This window comes from Callithrix jacchus, chromosome 22 (genome assembly GCF_049354715.1).
Source record: "Callithrix jacchus isolate 240 chromosome 22, calJac240_pri, whole genome shotgun sequence".
NCBI classification, from domain to species: Eukaryota; Metazoa; Chordata; class Mammalia; order Primates; family Cebidae; genus Callithrix; species Callithrix jacchus.
The window spans coordinates 6,517,192-6,537,909 of record NC_133523.1 but is presented as its reverse complement, the minus strand read 5'-3'; the positions used below and the strand labels follow the sequence as shown (position 1 = coordinate 6,537,909).

Here is a 20,718-nt window from a genome sequence, read left to right as displayed (position 1 = left end):
GGCATAGTGGTGTGCACCTGCAATCCCAGCTATTTGGGGAACTGTGGAGGGTGAATCACTTGAGCCTGGGAGGTCGAGGCTGCAGTGAACTAGGATCATGTCACTGTACTCCAGCCTGGGCAATAGAGTGAGATCCTGTCTCAAAAAAAAACCCCGAAAACAAAACAAAACAAAAAAACATTCATCAAGTACCTCCTTTGTATTATGTACTCTTCATATGAAATTAATTCCAAGAGTATCAACATCCTCCTCCCACTCCACCAAGAGTCCATACACCTTTGGACTCCACTTTCTTTCATTGTAGAAACTCAGTTCTCATGGGTAGCAATCTAAGCTATTAGAAATAATTAACAAAAACAAGTATTAAATAGGATCTTGATAGATGCTGGGCATTTATCAATATTATTTCACAGAATGCTAATAATTTCAACTCTTGGTGAATGCCGGTAATACCCTCATTGATAATATGAGCCAGCAGCTCACCTTACCCAAGAGTGGGTAAGGATCTTGCATTGGTGAGTCATGTGCATGAAAATTAAAGGACTGTCTAATTTCAGACCCTGTGTCTAGTCTCCTCTACTTATCAGACCAATTTGGCATTTCTTAACCTTGGTTTCCTCAATCCGCGTGGATCAAAGTGTCACCCTTTTTAGTATTTCTCCATCCCCTTATTTCTCAATTCCTTACCCTCAAATGCCTCACTTCTTCCTCAGAACTGCAAACAGCATGCCCTATGTCTGATCTAATCTCCAGCAGCGATGCCCTGCTGCTAACTTCTTCCTCTTGCTGGTGAATAGACTGTTTTCCTGTTGTGCTAGCTAAGTTAATGTCATCCTTTGGGGTAGAGGTTAACTATCTTGTCTGTTTTCTAAGTAATAAATCTGAAATTAACACTGACATCATGGAAACATTGTGCTCTTTCAATAGGAAGGAGTTAGATTCTAGAAATTTCAGACATCATGGCAGGAAAGCGAGGTAGGGAAAGAGGAGTCCAGAGTTGTTCCAGATGTTAGAAGCCCCCATCCGCTTGAGTTCTTTTGCCTTTTAAGCTTCAGAAACCACTGTGCTACAGAATTGCATATCTGTGGCTCCCTTTTCCTGCACCTTGCTTCCATCCTCTCTCCCTGCAGACTGACTTCCCACAGTTGATGGGCAGGGCAGAGCCACCCCAAAGGGGTCTCACGGGTCCATTCTCCAAGCCTCTTACTTCAAATGCTTAAGAAAGAAAATCTGGTTGGCTGGGGAAGTAAAATTGGTTGACTGACTCCTTATAGGTCGGGGGTCTTCACTGGGGCAACTGGCTATAGTCAGTGAGATGAAGCCATATGGCACCATTTAGGCCAAACAGAAAGCTGTCATGGGAGAATCCTGATATGCCAGTGATGCCATCTCCTAAAGGTAGACAAAGGTAGGTTGTCTGTCTTTTCTGTAAGTGTAAATGAAAGAAGGGCTGGATATAAGAAAAACTACCAAGCTAGATAGCAGCTGTGGAAAACCTAGGAACTAAATGAGGAACAGGAAGGACTAATTAGCAAGCTTATCACAAACCATAATATTTATTGAGTACTGGCTGGGCGCGGTGGCTCACGCCTATAATCCCAGGACTTTGGGAGGCTGAGGCAGGTAGATCACAAGGTCAAAAGATCAAGACCATCCTGGTCAACAAGGTGAAACCCCGTCTCTACTAAAAATACAAAAATTAGCTGGGCATGGTGGCACGTGCCTGTAGTCCCAGCTACTAGGGAGGCTGAGGCAGAATTGCTTGAACCCAGGAGGCGGAGGTTGTGGTGAGCCGAGATCGCGCCATTGCACTCCAGCCTGGGTAACAGGAGTGAAACTCCACCTCAAAAAAATATATATTTATTAAGTATCCACTATATGTTAGGCATTGTTCTAGAGACTGGAAATACAGCAGTGAGTAAAACAGACAAAGCCTGTCATGAATATGCCCTTGCAGAGTTTATATTTCCATGGGGGTAACAGAAAAAGTCTCTCTCTCTCTCTCTCTCTCTCTCTCTCTCTCTCTCTCTCTCTCACACACACACACACACACACACACACGCACACACTCATTAGCACTCCCAGCCAGCTGCCATCAACAATCCCACTCCATTATATGAAACACAATATATGCTTGTGTGAAGAAACAAAACATTATGTTATGTTCTAAAGTCAGGAATTCACCATTATTCAATTTTTTAATACAAATTTCTAGAAGGCATTTCCCATAAATCTTCCAAGAAGTCTAGGCAGAAGACATGCAGAGAAATCAAATTATTTTCAACGGCGGGGCGGGGGGTTGGGGGAGCATTATTCTCAGGGATTTGCCATGATTGAAACCATTGGTTCCGCTTCATCCTCACGTTGTGTGACCTTGTCGTATATGTTGCTTAACTGCATGAAGCTGTTGTGAGGTTTAAATAAGGGAATGCACACAAAGCATTTAGTTACTGCTAATATTAACTACACTTGTAGTGAATACCTAGTAATCTGTAGTTGTTATTGCTTTGATTCCCTGCAGAGTCATGACATTTAAAGCCATTGCTCAGCTATTTATCCTGGGCTGTTCTTGGGGCCTTGGCTTTTTTATGGTTGAAGAAGTAGGGAAGATGATTGGATCAATCATTGCATACTCATTCACCATCACCAACGTCCTTCAAGGAGTGTTGCTCTTTGTGGTACACTGTCTCCTGAATCGCCAGGTAAGGGTAATTATTTTGCCTGTCATCAGCCTAGTCCCAAAGTCTAATTGAATGGTTGTTCACATTCTCACTCTTCCCTGACCTTTTATAATTGTATTTTGGGGTTGCCTTGATTTGGGGATGAGGGTTTATGTGCTGCTGGGGTATGCTGTGGGTTTAATCTGTTTAGTGTTGTAACATATCTCTAAAGAGCATGGATCAGTCAGGATAAGGTGGATTATGCGGCAATAACAAATAGCCCCTTGCCTCCCACACTCAATCTTAGCAACTCACAACAATAAATGTTTATTTCTTGCTTGTGCTACATAACTGTGACTTAACCTACATCATCTTTCCTCTGGGATGCAGGCTGAAGGTGTGGCCCCCTCTTTAGAACACTGAAGGTTTCATGGCACGGGAAAGGGAGACTGTGGGAAAGCACAGCTTAGCTCTCTTAAAGATTCTACCTTGTAGTGAGGCACCTCTGTTCTGCTCATTTAATTGGTCAAAGAAAGTCACATGACCATACTTCAGGGATGAATAATCTTCCCACAAACTCAAAGAGACTTCAAGTTTAATCCCAGTTCTTCCGCTGAGTAGGTGGCTGTGTGACTCTGGGTAAACTGCATATCCTTTCTGAGCATCATCTGTAGTTTTCTCATCTGCAAATGTGGTGATGCCTTCAGTAGAGGCTTGAAGATTAAAATGAATCAGTGCAATCTCCTAGCATAGTCCTTGGCACATATTAAGATCTCAGTGAGGGTTGTTATTTCAATTTTACTCTCCATAGAAAATTAGGACCAGTTTTCCCGGTGTTTTCTCTTTGCTGTTGAATAAAACTACCAGCAGTTAAGATGCTAGTGGCAAAAAAAGGCTATCTTAACATGTCATTGATTTCTCTGCAATCTTTTAGTGCCTTCATGCTTGGTACTTCTTACTCACAGAAGTAAAATATAATGTCTTTGTAAAACGATGTTGGGCATTAAATCTTTAAATGTCATTTTAGCACATTAAGGAGTTAGAGTAAGGCAATTCTTGAAATCACAGGCAATTCTTGGAATCGCAAGGATGGGTGAGTGTAATGGTTAGCGTCAGGGCTCTGAGTAAGAATGGCAAGGCTTCCAGTGCTGGCTGTGTGACCTTGGCCATGTCAATTTACCTGCAAGTGTCTCAACTTCTTCACCTTTAGTTGTGGGTAGGAGAAATATCTTCCTCACTCCATTTATGTAAGAATTACATAAATGGTCTTGCATATACAAGGTCTTGAATATGGCTAGAGTTCAATAAATGGTGACTTTCACTATCATACAATCACCAACACCACAGCATTATCATCTAAGCATCATCACTATCACTTTTATCATTACCACCATTATCATCTTTATAATAATCACCTTCGTCATCATCATCACCATCATCACCATTACCATAACCTTCATTATGATCATCACCACTTTCACCATCATCACCATCACCTCCATCATCATCACCTACAACATAATCATCACTACCATCACCTTCGTTATCATCATCATCACCATTACCATCAATTTCATTACCTTTATCATCACCTTCATCATTATCACCTTCATCGTCACCATTACCATCAGCATCATCACCCTAATTACCTTCATTACCACCACCATCAACAGTCCCCTTATCACCATTACCAACACCTTCATTGTCACCCTTATCACTGTCATCACAACCTTTATCATCACTACCTTCAGCATCATCACCTTCACCATCATCACCACCTTCATTATCTTCACATTACTTTCATCATCACTATCATCACCATCACCATGACCCATCATCACCTTCACCTTCATCAACATCACCATCATCATGATCATCTTTATCATCATCATTACCGTCCCTTTCACCACTGTTAGTTTTATTATCTTTATCAACATCATCATCGTCACTACCATAGCTTCGTTATCACCTTCCCCATCAATTTCATCACCTTCAGCATTATCACCTTCAGCATCACCATCATCACCATTACCATTATCTTCCTCCTCATCGCCATCATCTTAGCTTCCTTATCACCACCAGTATCATCAACAGTCGCCGTCATCACCATCATCAATTATCATCTATTGAGTCCTAGTCTCTGACATTTAATATACACCTTTTTACAACGTTTAAATAAAATGAATCAACAAGAGCATGGCCAAGATTATATGGAAAACTAGAAAGAAGGTAGGGCTTGGTATCTTTCTTTAGCCTTGCATGTTAGGATCCTTTCTCCTAAACCAAGCTCTGGATGTAACACGGACCTCTCTACTCAAATTTCCAGGTGCGAATGGAATACAAAAAATGGTTTAGTGGGATGCAGAAAGGGGTAGAAACTGAAAGCACTGAGATGTCTCGCTCTACTACCCAAACCAAGATGGTAAGATTACCTCCTTCTGAGTGCCTTACTGGAACCCAACATCTCATGCCTCTTGAAGCTTCCTGGTTCCTTGATCTGGATAAAAAAAAGGAGAGAGAGAAATTCCATTAGATTCCTGTATTACGCAGCTGAAGTTTCTGGGTTTTGAGACTAAAACCAGAACCTTTCTTTCTTTCCTTCCTTCCTTCCCTCTCTCTCCCTCCCTCCCTCCCTCCTTCCCTTCCCTCTTTTCCTCCCTTTTTTCTTCCTTCCTTTTTCTCCCTTTCTTCTTGTCTCTCTCAGTATCTTTCTCTCCCTCATTCCTAGTTTCCCCCTCCTGCCTTACATTTTCTTTCTCACTGTCTTTTTCACTCTTTTTCTCTCCCTTCCTCCTTCTCTGTTTCATTCTTTCTATCCCTCTCTCCTCTTCCTCTCTTTTCATTTCTTCCTTCAACAAACATCCAAAGGATATTTAACAAAAAATAATTTTTAAAATTTATTAACAACATTCATTTAACAAATATTTATTGTCTGCTCTGGGCCAGGCACTGTTCAGCTGCTAGAGAACCATTAGTGGAAACACTGACAGTCATCCTTGACTTCACAGAGCTAACATTCTAGTTGGGTGCAGGGAATGACAACCAAAAGTGAATTTTATTGTTTGTTAGAAAGTCATAAATGTTAGAAAGAAAAAATAGAGCAATGGAGAGCAGCCAGGAGTGAAAGGGTGGAAGAATTCCAGTTTTAAATAAAGTGACTACAAGAAGCTGGCACTTGAATGAAAATTGAAGGCTATGTATGATAAAAATGACTTTGGCCAGGCGCAGCGGCTCACGCCTGTAATCCCAGCACTTTGGGAGGCTGAGGCAGGCAGATCACGAGGTCAGGAGTTCAAGACCAGCCTGGCCAACATGGTAAAACCTCATCTCTACTAGTCTCTACTAAAAATACAAAAATTAGCCTGGTGTGGTGGCATGCACCTATAGTCCCAGCTACTGTGGAGGCTGAGGCAGGAAAATTGCTTGAACCCAGGAGGCGGAGGTTTTAGTGAGCTGAAATGGTGCTATTACATGCCAACCTGGGAGAGAGAGTAAGGTCTCAAACAAACAACAAAAAGAACCGCTCTGGTTTGTGAAATTGTCTAGATTTGGAGGACTAGGAAGGGAGTCTAAGTACTTTGGTCAGAAACCGCAGATTCCTGTGTGCTGTGACTCGTGAAACTGGGTTTGTCCCTGCGGCAGCCTGAATGATGAGCCCACAGAGCTGTATCAATAGATATGAGCTTTATTTGGGGATAGAGAGCTTCTCAGCCAGGGTAGCACCTCTCATCGTGAGGAGTAAATGATGTCAAATAAGTTAAGCACTTGAAAGGCTGCCTGGCAGCACAGGAAGCCCCTGTAAATGTTTGTGAAAAGATAAAATGACCATTATAGATGGTGGAGGTTTTTTTTTGTTTTGACGGAGTCTCACTCTTTCGCCAGGCTGGAGTGCAGTAGCACAAATCTCGGCTCACTGCAACCCCCGCCTCCCGGGTTCAAGCAATTCTTTTGCCTTAGCCTCCCGAGTAAATGGGACTATAGGCACATGCCACCATGCCCAGCTAATTTTTGTATTTTTAGTAGAGATGGGGTTTCACCATGTTGGCCAGGCTGGTCTCAGTCTCTTGACCTTGTGATCCGCCCACCTTGGCCTCCCAAAGTGCTGGGATTACAGGCGTGAGGATTGTGGAGTTTTTCTGGAGAAGAGTGGGAAGTTGTAAAGTCAGATACTGAGCTTCAGACCTTACAGAAATCCTAGCTTGTCATCTCTGGGCGAGTTAGACGTTTTAGTTAATTTCTGAGGTATTACAATCTCGTTCACCTTTTCTCCATATTCTCTTCCCCCTAAGTAGGAAGAAGTGGAGAAGTCCTCAGAATTCTTTCGTAAAGGAGACACTCCATCATCAGCTGCAGATTCAGCCAAGCAACTGCAGACACAGGTTCATCTCGTCTCTGCTACTTGGCTGAAAACAAACTGACCTGTTTATCCACAGCACCCCTGGGTCGCATGCAGACCGGACAAATGCCACTATTTCTAGCTTTCCTGTGAAAAGTCCAGGCTCATTCACCTATATTGGCTTTTTATCTTCATTGAACAGGACATCCGGGAGAATTCTTAGATCCAGAATCCAATAGTGTGGCTGTGCAATAAAGTGTCTGAAGGATGTATTTTATTGTTTTTATTTTTATTTTTTTCTCGAGAAGGAGTCTTGCACTGTTGCCTGGGCTGGAGTGCAGTGGTGCTATCTTGGCTTACTGCAACCTCCACTTTCTTTCCCTCCTTCCTTCTCTCCTTCCTTTTTTCCTTCCTTCCCTCCCTCCCTCCTTTCATCCTTCTTTCCTCCCTTCCCTCTCTACCGCCTCCTCCCTTCCTCCCTCCCTCCTTCCCTCCCAAATGATCCTCCTGCCTCAGCCTCCCAAGTAGCTGTGATTACAGGTGCCCACAACCATGCTGGCTAATTTTTTGTATTTTTAGTAGAGACAGGATTTCACGATGTTGGCCAGGCTTGTCTCCAACTCCTGACCTCGTGATCTGCCCACCTCGGCCTCCCAAAGTGCTGGGATTACAGGCATGAGCCACCGCGCCTGCCCAAAGGATACATTTTAAAGATGGCAGGTGGGAGAGGTGGATTTTCTTCCTGCAGCTATTACCACCTTGCCAGAAACTCTAACTGGCATCTGGATTCAGCTCATAGTTCCCTTTATGGCCTCTCTGCTGTATTTTATGCTCCCAAAGACCTTACATCATCACTCCACATTCACATAATTCAACAACTTCCATATGGATCAATATTAAAGAGGGCGCTGCATTTCACAATACAAAAGCACATTATCATCCCAGCTTAGGGGTGCATCGTCCCTGCACAGGCTCTTTTGTCCAAGACACTGACATTTTCCCTGATTTTCTTTGCCTGAGACTTTTTATTTCTTGAGACAGAGTTTTGCTCTTGTTATCCAAGCTGGAGTGCAGTGGTGCAATCTCAGCTCACTGCAACCTCCGCCTCCTGGTTCAAGGATTCTCCTGCCTCAGCCTCCCAAGTAGGTGGGATTACAGGCACTCCCCACCACACCCAGCTAATGCTTTGTATTTTTAGTATAGACAGGGTTTCACCATGTTGGCCAGGCTGGTCTCGAACTCCTGACCTCAGGTGATCCACCTGCCTCGGCCTCCCAAAGTGCTGGGATTACAGATGTGAGACACCGAACCGAGCCTTCCTGAGACTTTTCGAACCTCCATGTACACATGAGTTAAAGAACATTCTGTTTTCTTAGCGTCCTCTTGAACGTGTCCCAGTACAAATGTCCAGAAACAAAACCATTGGTCATTTGGCCTCATTGTTTCGTTTTACCATTTCTAATTACTTTTACAAAGTTACTGGTTTTGAGGTATATTTTTCATCACACTAATAAATGTGTGGATGACTGTTATGAGACAATAGCCCCAAAAAAGGTTTTAAATGCTAATAATTGTCAGTGTTAAATAGGCAAGGGTCACCATCATTTATTAGAAAAAATTTCAAGCCAGGCGCCATGGCTCATGCCTGTAATCTCAGAACTTTGGGAGGCTGAGGTAGGAGGATTGCTTGAAGCCAGGAGTTTGAGACACCCTGGACAATGTAGTGAGACTCCATATCTACAAAAAAATTTACTCAATTAGCTAGGCATGGTGGTGCATTCCTGCAATCCCCTCTACACAGGAGGCAAAGGCAGAAGGATTGCTTGCTTGAGCCCAGGAATTCGAGGCTGTAGTGAGCTATGATTGTATGACTGCACTCCAGCCTGGGAGGCAGTGATACTCTGTCTCAAAAAAATGAAAGACAGAAAGACAGAGAGGAGAGAAGAGAGAGGAGAGGGAGGGAGGGAGGGGGAGAGGGAGGGAGGGAGGGAGGGAGGGAGGGAAGGAAGGGAAAGAGAGGACTTTTCTGCTTAGTCAGCGCAAAAGTCTCCTCCATATAATGTAAACAGAGTAGTGCACATCCACTGCATCTGCTGGCTTTGAAGTTTGTGATTCTTTTGGAAAAGGGAAAATGTAGGGATATTCACATGGTTACAAAATGTGTGTATGCCACACAACTTTGTATTTTGCATAATTTCAAATGTATGTGAATAAAAGCTGCAATAAAAGCAGTCTTCCTGGGCAGCGGACAAATCCTTGTGCCGAATTCCTACTCACATTGCTGTTGCTCTCTGGTCAATGATGGTTGCAGAAAGACAGAATAAATAAGCCACGTAATCTAGGTGCTGCAGGTTTGAATTCTGGCTCTGCTACTGACCCTTTTTCCTCCCTTCCAACTTGAAGGCTGCTTTTTTTCTTTCCTGCCTCTTCCATTCTTTGGCATTTTTTTTTTTTTTTTTTGAGACAGAGTCTCACTCTGTCACCCAGGCTGGAGTGCAGTGGCGTGATCTCAGCTCACTGCAACCTCTGCCTCCCAGGTTCAAGCGATTCTTCCACCTCGGCCTCCTAACTGGGGCTACAGGAGAGAGGAGAAAGGAGAGAGAGGGGTGAGGGGAGAGGGGGGAGGGGGAGACAGGAGAGGGGAGAGAGGAGAGGGAGGGAGGGAAGAGAGAGAGAGAGGGGAGGGGGAGGGGGAAAGGGGAGGGGGAGGGGGAGAGGGGAGAGGAGAGAAGGAGAAGGAGGGAGGGAGGAGGAGAGAAGGAGGGAGAGGGAGGGAGGGAGGGAGGGAGGGAGGGAGGGGGAGAAAAGGAGAAGGAGGCAGAAAGGGGGAGAGGGAGGGAGGGAGGGAGTGGCCTCCTAACTGGGACTACAGGAGAGAGGAGAGGAAAAAGAGGAGAGAGAGGAGAGGAGAGAGAGGGGAGAGGCCAGAGAAGGGAGAGGGGAAAGAGGGGAGAGGGGAGAGGCGAGAGAGGGGAGAGGTCAGAGAGAGGAGAGGTGAGAGAGGGGAGAGGGGAGGGGGAGAGGACAGAAGGAGAGGAGAGACGGGGAGAGGTCAGAGAGAGGAGAGGTGAGAGAGGGGAGAGGGGAGAGGAGAGAAAGAGAGGAGAGAGGGGGAGAGGGAGGGAGGGGAGAGGAGAGAAGGAAAGGAAGGGAGGGAGGGGGAGAGGGAGAGAGGGAAGGAAGGAAGGGAAAGAAAGAGGACTTTGCTTTCCATCACACCCTGCTAATTTTCGTACTTTTAGGAGAGATGGTGTTTCACTATATTGCAGGCAAGTCTCGAACTCCTGACCCTGTGATACGTCCCCCTCAGTCTCCCAAAGTGCTGGGATTACAGGCGTGAGCCACCACGCCCAGTCTTTTTTGCATTCTTCTTAGGAGCCAGTCTGGCTTCTACTTCCTTCAAAACCAATTTCTTATTCAGGCTTTCAAATAAATCCACCCTTTTAAATTCAATTTATTCAGGTGTGTACAACATGACTTACCCCTCCACGTGGTGTGCTGTTTCACAAACGATGTCATGTGTGTTTGTAAATCATGCCTCCCTGAATTATGAAATTCGTGAAGGCAAAAACGACAGAGATGATACGTTAAATATTCCTGGCCTCCATCTAACCATTACATCTGAAACTCCACACTATTGATATATTCGGGCTGGATAATTTCTTATTTGTAAGGGGTCGTTCTTTGCATTGCAGGGTGTTTAGAAGCAGCTTGGCCTGTATTCAGCAGGTGCCAGTGACACTTCCCCACCAGTCATGACAATCAAAAATGCCTCTAGAGGGTGGGCGCGGTGCCTCACACCTGTAATCCTGGCACTTTGGGAGGCTGAGGTGGGTGGATCACTTGAGGCCAGGAGTTCCAGGCCAGCCTGGCCAACATGGCAAAACCCCATCTCTACTAAAAACACAAAAAAGCCTGGGCATGGTGGCTCACACCTGTAATCCCAGCACTTTGGGAGGCTGAGGTGGGTGGATCATGAGGTCAGGAGTTCAAGACCATCCTGGCCAACATAGGGAACCCCTGTCTCTACTAAAAATATAAAAATTAGCCAGGCATGGTGGCACATATCTGTAGTCCCAGCTACTCAGGAGGCTGAGGCAGGAGAATCACTTGAACCCAGTAGGCGGAGGTTGCAGTGAGCCGAGATCACGTCATTGCACTCCAGCCTGGGTTACAAAGCAAGGCTCTATCTCAAAAAGGAAAAATTAGTTGGTTGCAATGGCTCATGCCTGTAATCCCAGCTATTCAGGAGGCTGAGGTAGGAGGATCATTTGGACCCAGAGGTGGAGGCTGCAGTGAGCCAAGATCACCTGGGTGACCAGTCTGGGTGACAGAGAGACCCTGCCTCAAAAAAAAATGCCTCCAGACATTGCCACCTGGGAACAACCCAGGCAAAAACCACTGGTTTAGGGATTAACTGTTCATGGTCACTACAAAGGCACAGGAATAAATATAGATTTCTGAGGTGATTTAGAACAGGAAAAATGGGAAAAGCAATAGCACTGAAATGTGCTGTTGTGAATAGCACAAAATGTAAAATGTTTCTGTCAGTGAGACAGACTCAGTTCCAATATTCAGGGATTAAAATTGTATAATATTAACATAAGTTGATAAAATTATTCTATTCAATTACAAGAAACTAGGGAATAACTGAATTCTACCTTGTGTTATCTTTGAACTTCTCTGGGATCAGGTATCCTAAAATGTAAGCAAAGAGTATCCAATAGGGAAAAAACATGTCATGGCCTAAGCCCACAAAAGGAACTACCAGTGGATTTTGCTGCAGAGAACTGAGAAGACGGAGGTAGTGAAAATTGAGAAAAGGAGAAAGAAAAGATGAGGAAGTGATCTAATCATATGATCTTTTATCAAAATTAAAAAGAAAGCCCAGACAGCATTCAACAAAATATTTGACAGAAAAACGGCAGGCACACAGGAAGGAAGAAAGAAAAGAAGTGTTGGAAATAAGAGCTTGGAGTCACAAAGAAAATGAGCCCTCAAATAAAGAATTTCTCAGCAAGGCAAATTTACCTCTGCAGAAGGGTGCTGCTCATTCTTCTGGTCACTGTGAGAGTATACTGAACAAAGGAGGGAAGGGGTTTTTATCCCTAATGCAGCCAGTCCCTGCTACTGTGTCCAGCCCCCATTGGCTGGGGTTGGACCGCGCAAGCTAAGCTGATCCCGATTGGCTACTTCAAATGGAGCAAGGGTGGGAGCAACAGGGGAGGACAGAGCAGTTTCAGAACTAAGGGCGCCAAATAAGGAACAGATGTGGGTTACAGATTGGGAATGGCTGGAAGGTTGTCTACAGTAACCAGGGACAAGGAGACAAGGAAGTTAGGCTTTGAAAATAGAGGACAAGTGGAACCTTCGAAAAGGAATTCACTCTTTCCAACAGAAGAAGGAAGGAAGGAAGGGAGGGAGGGAGAGAGGGAGGGGAGAAAAAACCTTGCCATCTCAAGTTTGAAATGTAATACTCCAAGCATTTCCTATCACCTTTTCTTTATTATTATTCACAGCATTTATCATTATCTGACATAGCATGTATTTTATTTATTATTTTCTTTACTTTTTGTTTTATTCCCTGGTAATGTGAACTCCACAAGGGCAGGGATTTTTGTCTGTTTTATTCACTGCTGCATTCCCAGTCCTTAGAACAATGCCTAGCAAATAGCAGATGCTCAATAAACATGATGGCATGTGGTAAACTTACTAATTAGTCCTTCCTGTTCCTGATTTAGTTCTTAGACTTTCCATGACCGCTGTCTGGTTTGGTCACTGTCTCTAATATCCATCATTTTCATGTTTATCCTTATACGAAAATATATACTTCTTATAGAAAAGACAGAAAGCCACCTATGTCTACCGTTAGGAGACAGCATCACTAGTATGTCAGGATACTCCCATGACAACTTTGTCTTCCACCTAAAAGGTGCCACATGACTATAGGCACTGGCCATAGCCTACTGTTCCAGTGTGGACACCTAACCCAAAAGGGGTCCATCCATCAACTTTCCCCACAACCAACCAGATTTTCTCTTAAGCCTTGGAACGAAGAGACTTGGAGAGTAGATCTGGGAGATTCATTCAGGGTGTCTGTGCCCTGCTCATTGGCTAGGATTGGTCAGTTTTCAGAGAGAAGAGGACAGAGCCAAGGAGCCATAGATATGTGGTTCTATAAGCACTGTGGTTACTTCTGGAACTTAGGAGTCCCAGGGACTCAAGTAAGTCAGGACTTCTACTAGACCTAGGAGAAGTTACTTAGCCCCTTCCTCCAGTCTCCTCCTCATGCCATCATGTCTGAAATTTCTCAAATCCGATCATTTCTTTGGAAAGACCATAGCGTTTCCCTAACGTTGGTGCCAACCTCAAATTTAACACTTAGGAAATAGATGAGATAGTTCATCTCTATGCCAAAGTATGACATTAGGTCAGTGTGCCATATCAGGAAAGCTGTGCATTCACCTGTGAGAGACAGAGGTGGAGGGCTGGGCATCTCTGCTGGGGGTGAGATCAGCCTGGCAACACGTTGCTTGCAGTTCTAGGAAAAAGCAAGCCCTTAGAGATGCAAAAGTCCAATATTCGCACGTCAGCTTGCGACAGGCAAGGTTAGGTCTAGGGTTAGAAAACCCATTTCAATATCATTTCTGAATGATGCAAAGATGGTGAAAAGGGGAAGAAAAGCAACTTCACTTAGCAGATCAAGACTTAACAGTCTGGAACTGAAATTTTCCTGTTTTACTATATTATTAGCCCATCCTGTCATTTACCTACCACGGGGCAGCACGTGTTAAAATTTAACGTCTATGGTTCTGATTTTATTAATATATTTTTAAACATTTTGTCAAACATGCTGTGTTGCCTATGGTTTCTGGCTCAGGTTATGAATGCCTCAAGATCAGCAATGTTCCATCTCATTACCTGTTTTTTGTTTGTTTGTTTTTGAGACACAGTCTTGCTCTGTCACCCAGGCTGGAGTACAATGGCGCGATCTCAACTCACTGCAACCTCTACCTCCTGGGTTCAAGCGATTCTCCTGCCTCAGCCTCCTGAGTAGCTGGGACTACAGGCGTGTGCCACCACACCCAGCTAACTTTATTTATTTACTTATTTTTTTTTTTTTTTTTGAGACAGAGTGGTTCGATCCCAACTCACTGCAACTTCTGTTTTCAGGTTTTAAGCAATTCTTCTGCCTCAGCCTCCTGAGTAGCTGGGACTACAGGTACGCACCACCATGCCCGGCTAATATTTTGGACTTTTAGTAGAGACAGGGTTTCACCATGTTGCCCAGGATGGTTTCGATCTCTTGACCTCGTGATGCACCCATGTTGGCTTCCCAAAGAGTTTTTTGTATTTTTAGTAGACAGAGGGTTTTGCCATGCAGACCAGGCTATCCTTGAACTCCTGGCCTCAAGTGATCTGCTCACCCTGGCCTCCCAAAACGCTGGGATTACAGGCATGAGCCACTGCGCCCGGCTGTTGCCTCTTTTTTATTGATGGTCACCATGTGCAATTGCATGACCAGAGAATTCTGTCCTGCAGAATATAAATATTTTTTGAGATAGGGTCTCACTCTGTCACCATGGCTGGAGCACATGGGTGCAGTCATAGCTCCCTGCAGCCTCCATCTCCTAGTCTCAAGCAATCCTCCCACCTTAGTCTCCCAAGTAGCTGGGACTCATACAGTCAAGTGCCACTATGCCTGGCTAATGTGTACTCTTTGTAGAAACGGGATTTCACCATATTGTCCAGGCTGAGAATTTTGTATTCATGACGCTGCCCTTAATTTGACATTGGGTTGAACAACGGAAATTACAGCAACAAAGAGTGGCTCTCTTGAAACCCTTGAGAGTCTTTGAGAAACAGGAAATTATTTTTTATTTTATATATATATTTTTTGATATGGAGTCTCACTCCGTCACCCAGGCTGGAGTGTAGTGGCACGATCTCAGCTCACTGCAACCTCTGCCTCCCAGGTTCGAGTAATTCTCCTGCCTCAGCCTCTAGAATAGCTGGAATTATAGGCGCCCGCCACCATGCCCAGCTAATTTTTGTATTTTTAGTAGAGCCAGGGTTTCATCATGTTGGCCAGACTGGTTTCGAACTCCTGACCTCAAGTGATCCACTTGCCTTTGGATCTGGGATTACAGGCATGAGCCACTGAGCCCAGCTGAGAAGTAGGAAATTATACTCTACAACTCTCTCTCTGTTATCAGAAGTTGGGGAAGCTATGGCTAAGAGCACAACCTTTCTGGTAGGTGGTGAGTGTGGAACATTTTCTTTTCTTTTTTTCTTTTTTGAGATGCAGTTTTGCCTTTGTTGCCCAGGCTGGAGTGCAATGGCGTGATCTTAGCTCACTGCAACCTCCACCTCCTGAGTTCAAGCAATTCTCCTGTCTCAGCCTCCCGAGTAGCTGGGATTACAGGAATATGCCGCCGTGCCTGGCTAATAGAGACAGGGTTTCACCTGTTGGTCAGGCTGGTCTTGAACTCCTGACCTCAGGTGACCCACCCACCTCAGCCCACCCCAAAGCACTGGGATTACAGGCATGAGCCTTTATTTTCTTTTCTTCTAGATAAGTGGTAGTGTAACATATTCAATTGAAGCAGGTTCAGGGCTGGTGCGTGGTCTATCTCCTGAGGGAGATGGATCTGAATGTTTAAAGGTGTGTTGAAATAAGTGTCTTTAAAATGTCATCATTCTGATTTGCTTCTAGATAACAATGCTTAATTTCCTTCAATTAAAAAGGCAACTTAAAGCAGGAGTTCTCAAGGAGGGGTATTTTTACCTCCCCACCCCCACTCCCACCCATTTCCCCACCCCACCTCCTACCTCCCACCCCCACCCCCCACCCCCCTACCTTTCCACCTCCTGCCCCTCCCAGGTTGGTCAACGTCTGGAGCATTTTTGGTTGTCTGGCATTGGGAGACCTGGGTGCTACTGCCACCTACTGGATTTGCTGCAGATTGTCAGAGATGCTACTCGACATCCTGTAATGGGAAAGACAGTCCCTTTCAGTAATGAATTATCCAGCCTAAAATGTCACTAATACTGACGCTGGAAACCCAGATTTAAAGAACGGTGTGGGATTTTTTTTTCAAGCCCAAATGAGGCATGGGCTAAACTAAGATAATAAAACCAGGCTGGGCTCGGTGGCTCACACCTGTAATCTCAGCACTTTGGGAGGTAAAAGTGGGAGGATCACTTGAGACCAAGAGTTTGAGATCAGCCTGGACAGCATGTGGAGACTATAAACTCACCTACTTGGGAGGCTGAGGTGGGAGGATCGCTTGAGCCCAGGAAATCAAGGCTACAGTGAGCTATGATTGCACCATTGCACTCCAGCCTGGGCAAAAGAGCCAGACTCTGTTGAAAAAAACAAAAACAAAAACAAAAAACAGGCTCAGTGGCTCCTGGCTCACACCTGTAATCAAAGCACTTTGGGAGGTTGAGATGGGCAGATAACTTGAGGTCAGGAGTTTGAGACCTGCCTGGCCAACATGGTGAAACCCCACCTCTACAAAAATTCAAAAATTAGCTGGGTGTGGTAGCAGGTGCATGTAATCCCAGCTACTTGAGAGGCTGAGGCAGGAGAATTGGTTGAACCTGGGAGGCAGAAGTTACTGTGAGCCAAGACCACACCACCGCACTCCAGCCTTGATGACAGAGCGAGACCCTGACTCAAAGTGAGACCAACTCTAAGGTAGGACTCATGCTCCAATGCTCCGCAGGGATCAGGCTGCAGTCGCTTCCAGCTGAGACCATGACCTTGCCCTCCAACTCCCCAACCCCATCCTGACTCCCTCACTCTTCTGCTCCAAGCAGTCCCTCAATAAATTATGGGCACCGCAATCCTGGTCTCAGGCTCTGCTTTTAGGACATCTGACCTCAATCACTTATTGTCATTTTATAAATTGTAATATTAGTAATAGAATGAGCACAGAGTTGTTGTTACTGGAAACTTAAACAAAAGAGATCTGTTTTGAAGATGCTGAAAATCAGAATCTATTATTTATAAAAGCCATTATTTATAAAACCAAGAGTGGTCACTTCAGGAGACAGAATATCAGAATAGTATTCTGTTACTGGGCAGTAGACAGACGCACTCTCTTTGCTGGATGTATTTGTTTAATAAATATTATTAACCCAATCAGTGACCCCAATATTCTGCCGGTTAGAACTGATGATGGTGGAAAACGGCTTAGAACTGATGGTGGAAAGATTTTCTGTGAGCAAAATTAAGGAAACCTCAAATGACTATATCTCTAATGGCTACTTTTTAAATTATTTCAAATTTTTATCTATTTATTTATTTAAAAACCGGGCTATGAGACTGGCTAATTTTTGTGTTTTTGGTATAGGGTTTTGCTGCATTGCTCAGACTAGTCTTGGACTCCCGGGCTTGAGTCATTCACCTACCTCAGCCTCCCAAAGTGCTAGGATTACAGGCATGAACCACCATGCCCAGCCTCTAATGATTTATTTTTTACAGTTTGGGAAAGTTTTGGCAGCCTTCGTATAGTGATAAATGTTTGTCTTTAATCAAACATTAAGGGGAACATATAAATTTCTTCCCACTTGTAATCTAATTTTAAAGGCACATAGTTGAGTGTTAAAATTTTAGCTCAAAAATGTTCATTAGAGTGTTGTTTAAAGCGCTGAAAACTTCAAAATGATACAAACTTGGATTAAATATGACACATAAATCCCTAGATTATCATGCAGACTTTCAGAAAAAAAGTTTTTAAATATTTGGGGCTAGGTGTCGTGGCTCATGCCTGTAATTCTAACACTTTGAGAGGCTGAAGCAGGAGGACTGCTTGAGCCCAGGAGTTCAAGGCCAACCAGGGTAATATAGTGAGACTAGTTCTCTACCCCAGCTCTATAATTAAAAAATAATAATAATTAGCCAGCATAGTAGTGGGCACTTGTTGCTCTAGCTACTTGGGAGGCTGAGGTGGGAGGATCACTTGAGTGCAGGAGTTTGAAGCTGTAGTGAGCTATGATTGTGCCAACTATACTGCAACCTGGGCGAAAGAGTGACACCGGTCACTAATGATTGGCCAGGTGCAGTGGTTCATGCCTGTAATCCCAGCACTTTGGGAGGCTGAGGTGGGTGGATCACCTGAGATGAGGCGTTCAAGACCAGCCTGGCCAATACAGTGAAACACCGCCTCTACTGAAAATATAAAAAAAATTAGCTGGGTGTGGTGGTGCATGCCTATAGTCCCAACTACTCAGGAGGCTGAGGTAGGAGAATTGCTTGAATCCAGGAAGTAGAGGCTGTGGTGAGCAGAGACTGCACCACTGCACTCCAGCCTGGGTGACAGAGTGAGACTCGTCTCAAAAAAAAAAAAAAGAAGAAGAAGAAGAAGAAGAAAGAAAAAGAAAGATGTAAAGTGGCAGGATGAAATTTTTAAAAGACCAAACTATATGCTACCTACAAGAGACTCACCTCACTGTTAAACAGACTGAAAGTGAAGGAATGGATAAAGATACATCATGCAAAGAGAAACCAAAAGTGAGCAGGGGTAGTCATATGTATACCAGATAAAATTGATGACAAGTCAAAAACTCTAACAAAAAGAATCAAAGAAGACCATTACATAATGATATGGCAGTTCAACAAGAGGCTTTAACCATCATCAGCATATATACACCCAATGCCAAAGCATCCAAATATATAAAGCAAATGTTATTATTTCTAAGGGACAGATAGACTCCAAAATTCAATTCTCACAGGGGACTTCAACATTCCAATTTCAAAAATAGACAGATCGTCTAGACGAGAAATGAACAAATCAACATTGACTTAAACTATTCCATAGACCAAAAGGGTCTAGCACACATTTACAGAACATTCCAACCAACCATTGAAGAATAGACTTTCTTCTCCACTACACATAGAACGTTTTCTAGGCTAGATCGTGTTAGGCCATGAAACAAATCTTAACATATTTAAGAAGATAGAGATCATATAAATATGGATATGACCACAATGGAATAAAAATAAAAATCAATGACAACAAAAACCTTGGAAAACTTATAGCTATGTGGAAATTAGACCTTATCCTCCTAAATAACCAATGGTTCAATGAAGAAATTAAAAGGGAAACTTAAAAATACCCTGAGACAAATGAAAATGGAAATACATCATACAAACTTCCGTAATACACAGCAAAAGGAAAGCTCATAGCAATGAACACCTACCTCAAAAAGAAAAAAGGTTTCTAACAAACAACCCAACTATGCACCCCAAGGAATTAGAAGCACACAGCTAACCCGAAATTGGTAAAAGGAAGGAAGTGATAAGACTCGGGGCATAAATAAACAAAATACAGACTAAAAAGCAATTCAAAAGATCAATAAAGACTTGGTGTTTTGAAAAGATAAATAAAATTGACAAACCTTTAGCTAGACTAAGAAAATAGGGAAAATATCCAAATAAGTGAAATCGACACAATATTATTAACTAAAGTTCGTATGCTGTACATTAGATTTCTAAACTTATTTTTCCTACATAACTGCAACCATGTGCCCTTTGACCTACTTCTCTCCGTTTCTCCTTCACCTCATCCTTATTCCTAGTATTCCATTATTCTATTCTTCGTTTCTGCGTGTTTGATTTTCTCAGATTTCATATATGAGATTATGCGGTATTTGTCCTTCTGCGCCTGGCTTATTTCATTTAGCATGATGTCCTCTAGGTTCCTTTTTGTTGTTGGAAATGTCAGGAATCTCTTTTCGTAACACCAAATCCTATTTTTTAATGATTCTTCCTTTCAGTCCAATTTGAAACTGTTATTGATGAGTTTACTTCCATCAAAACCAGTAAAGTAAAATTTTAATAATTCTAGTCTGGGGACACACACTCACCTCGGCTGCAGCGCTGCTGGCTCCCGCGGGCCGCGCGCTCCAACTTCAGCCCGTGGGACTAGCACGCGCGCGCGACCCACGCGGACTCCAACGCCCCTGGGTTGCGCCCCACTTCTCTACTAGCCTGCCCCAGCCTTCTGCGCACAACCCAGGCGAGTTTCAGCCGCCAGCTGCGCGCCTCGCCAGGCGCTGCGCTCACGTCAGACGGTCTCCGGCCGCTGCCCGCGCTCCCCCGGCGGCTTTCAGAATTCCCGCCAAAGCTTCTCCGCCAGGGGACACGCCCACGTCGGCGTAACGTCGCCCCGCCTCCCGGATCCGCCTTCTCACCGCTTCCGCCCTGCGCGCCAGGCCGAGACTCGAGCGCGAGAGCTTGATCCTGCACGAGGTTACGGACCGCCTTCTCTGGCCACATTTTTATCGTCTCCTTTTTACCTCTGGCGGAGACGTATGAGACCACAGGGGTAAAAAGAAAAATGTACGAAGTGTAGCTTCTGGGTAGCAAGAAAAAAAAAACCAAGTGTGGAGGTCACACCTTTATCCACCTACTTTAGAAATGTAGAGCTTCTTAAGGCGACTATTCCAGACCGACATGCAACACCGTTGTACAGACATAGCCTTGTTGAGCAAGCCTTCTGTCAGGAAAAAACTTTATTCAAGTGATACAGAATTTATTATCCTGGTAGCTCAGAAGAAATTGAAACCAAAGTAATTTCTTTTTGCATTCCAAATTGTTGCAGTCCAGTGCAGGATGTTTTTTTTGTTTTGTTTTGTTTTTGAGACAGAGTTTCGCTGTTGTTACCCAGGCTGGAGTGCAATGGCGCGATCTCGGCTCACCGCAACCTCCGC

At 44.2% G+C, this 20,718-nt stretch overlaps 1 protein-coding gene and 1 long non-coding RNA gene across 2 annotated transcripts in view; one reads left to right on the top strand and one right to left on the bottom strand.

Annotated features, from left to right (window-relative positions):
- LOC100389406 (putative adhesion G protein-coupled receptor E4P) overlaps window positions 1-7,260 on the top strand; it is a 37,976-nt gene extending 30,716 nt beyond the window's left edge. Inside the window, exons 14-16 of the mRNA XM_078360354.1 lie at window positions 2,522-2,702; window positions 4,987-5,082; window positions 6,953-7,260. Coding sequence (XP_078216480.1) covers window positions 2,522-2,702; window positions 4,987-5,082; window positions 6,953-7,078 — 403 coding nt within the window. The 3' untranslated portion in view covers window positions 7,079-7,260. The remainder of the gene's footprint in view (window positions 1-2,521; window positions 2,703-4,986; window positions 5,083-6,952) is intronic.
- Window positions 1-20,116, bottom strand: part of LOC103789736 (uncharacterized) — a 57,875-nt gene extending 37,759 nt beyond the window's left edge. Inside the window, exons 1-2 of the long non-coding RNA XR_004738084.3 lie at window positions 19,873-20,116; window positions 5,093-5,157 (exon numbers count right to left, since the gene is read on the bottom strand). This is a non-coding gene — a long non-coding RNA (uncharacterized LOC103789736). The remainder of the gene's footprint in view (window positions 1-5,092; window positions 5,158-19,872) is intronic.
- Between the last annotated feature and the right edge of the window lie 602 nt (window positions 20,117-20,718).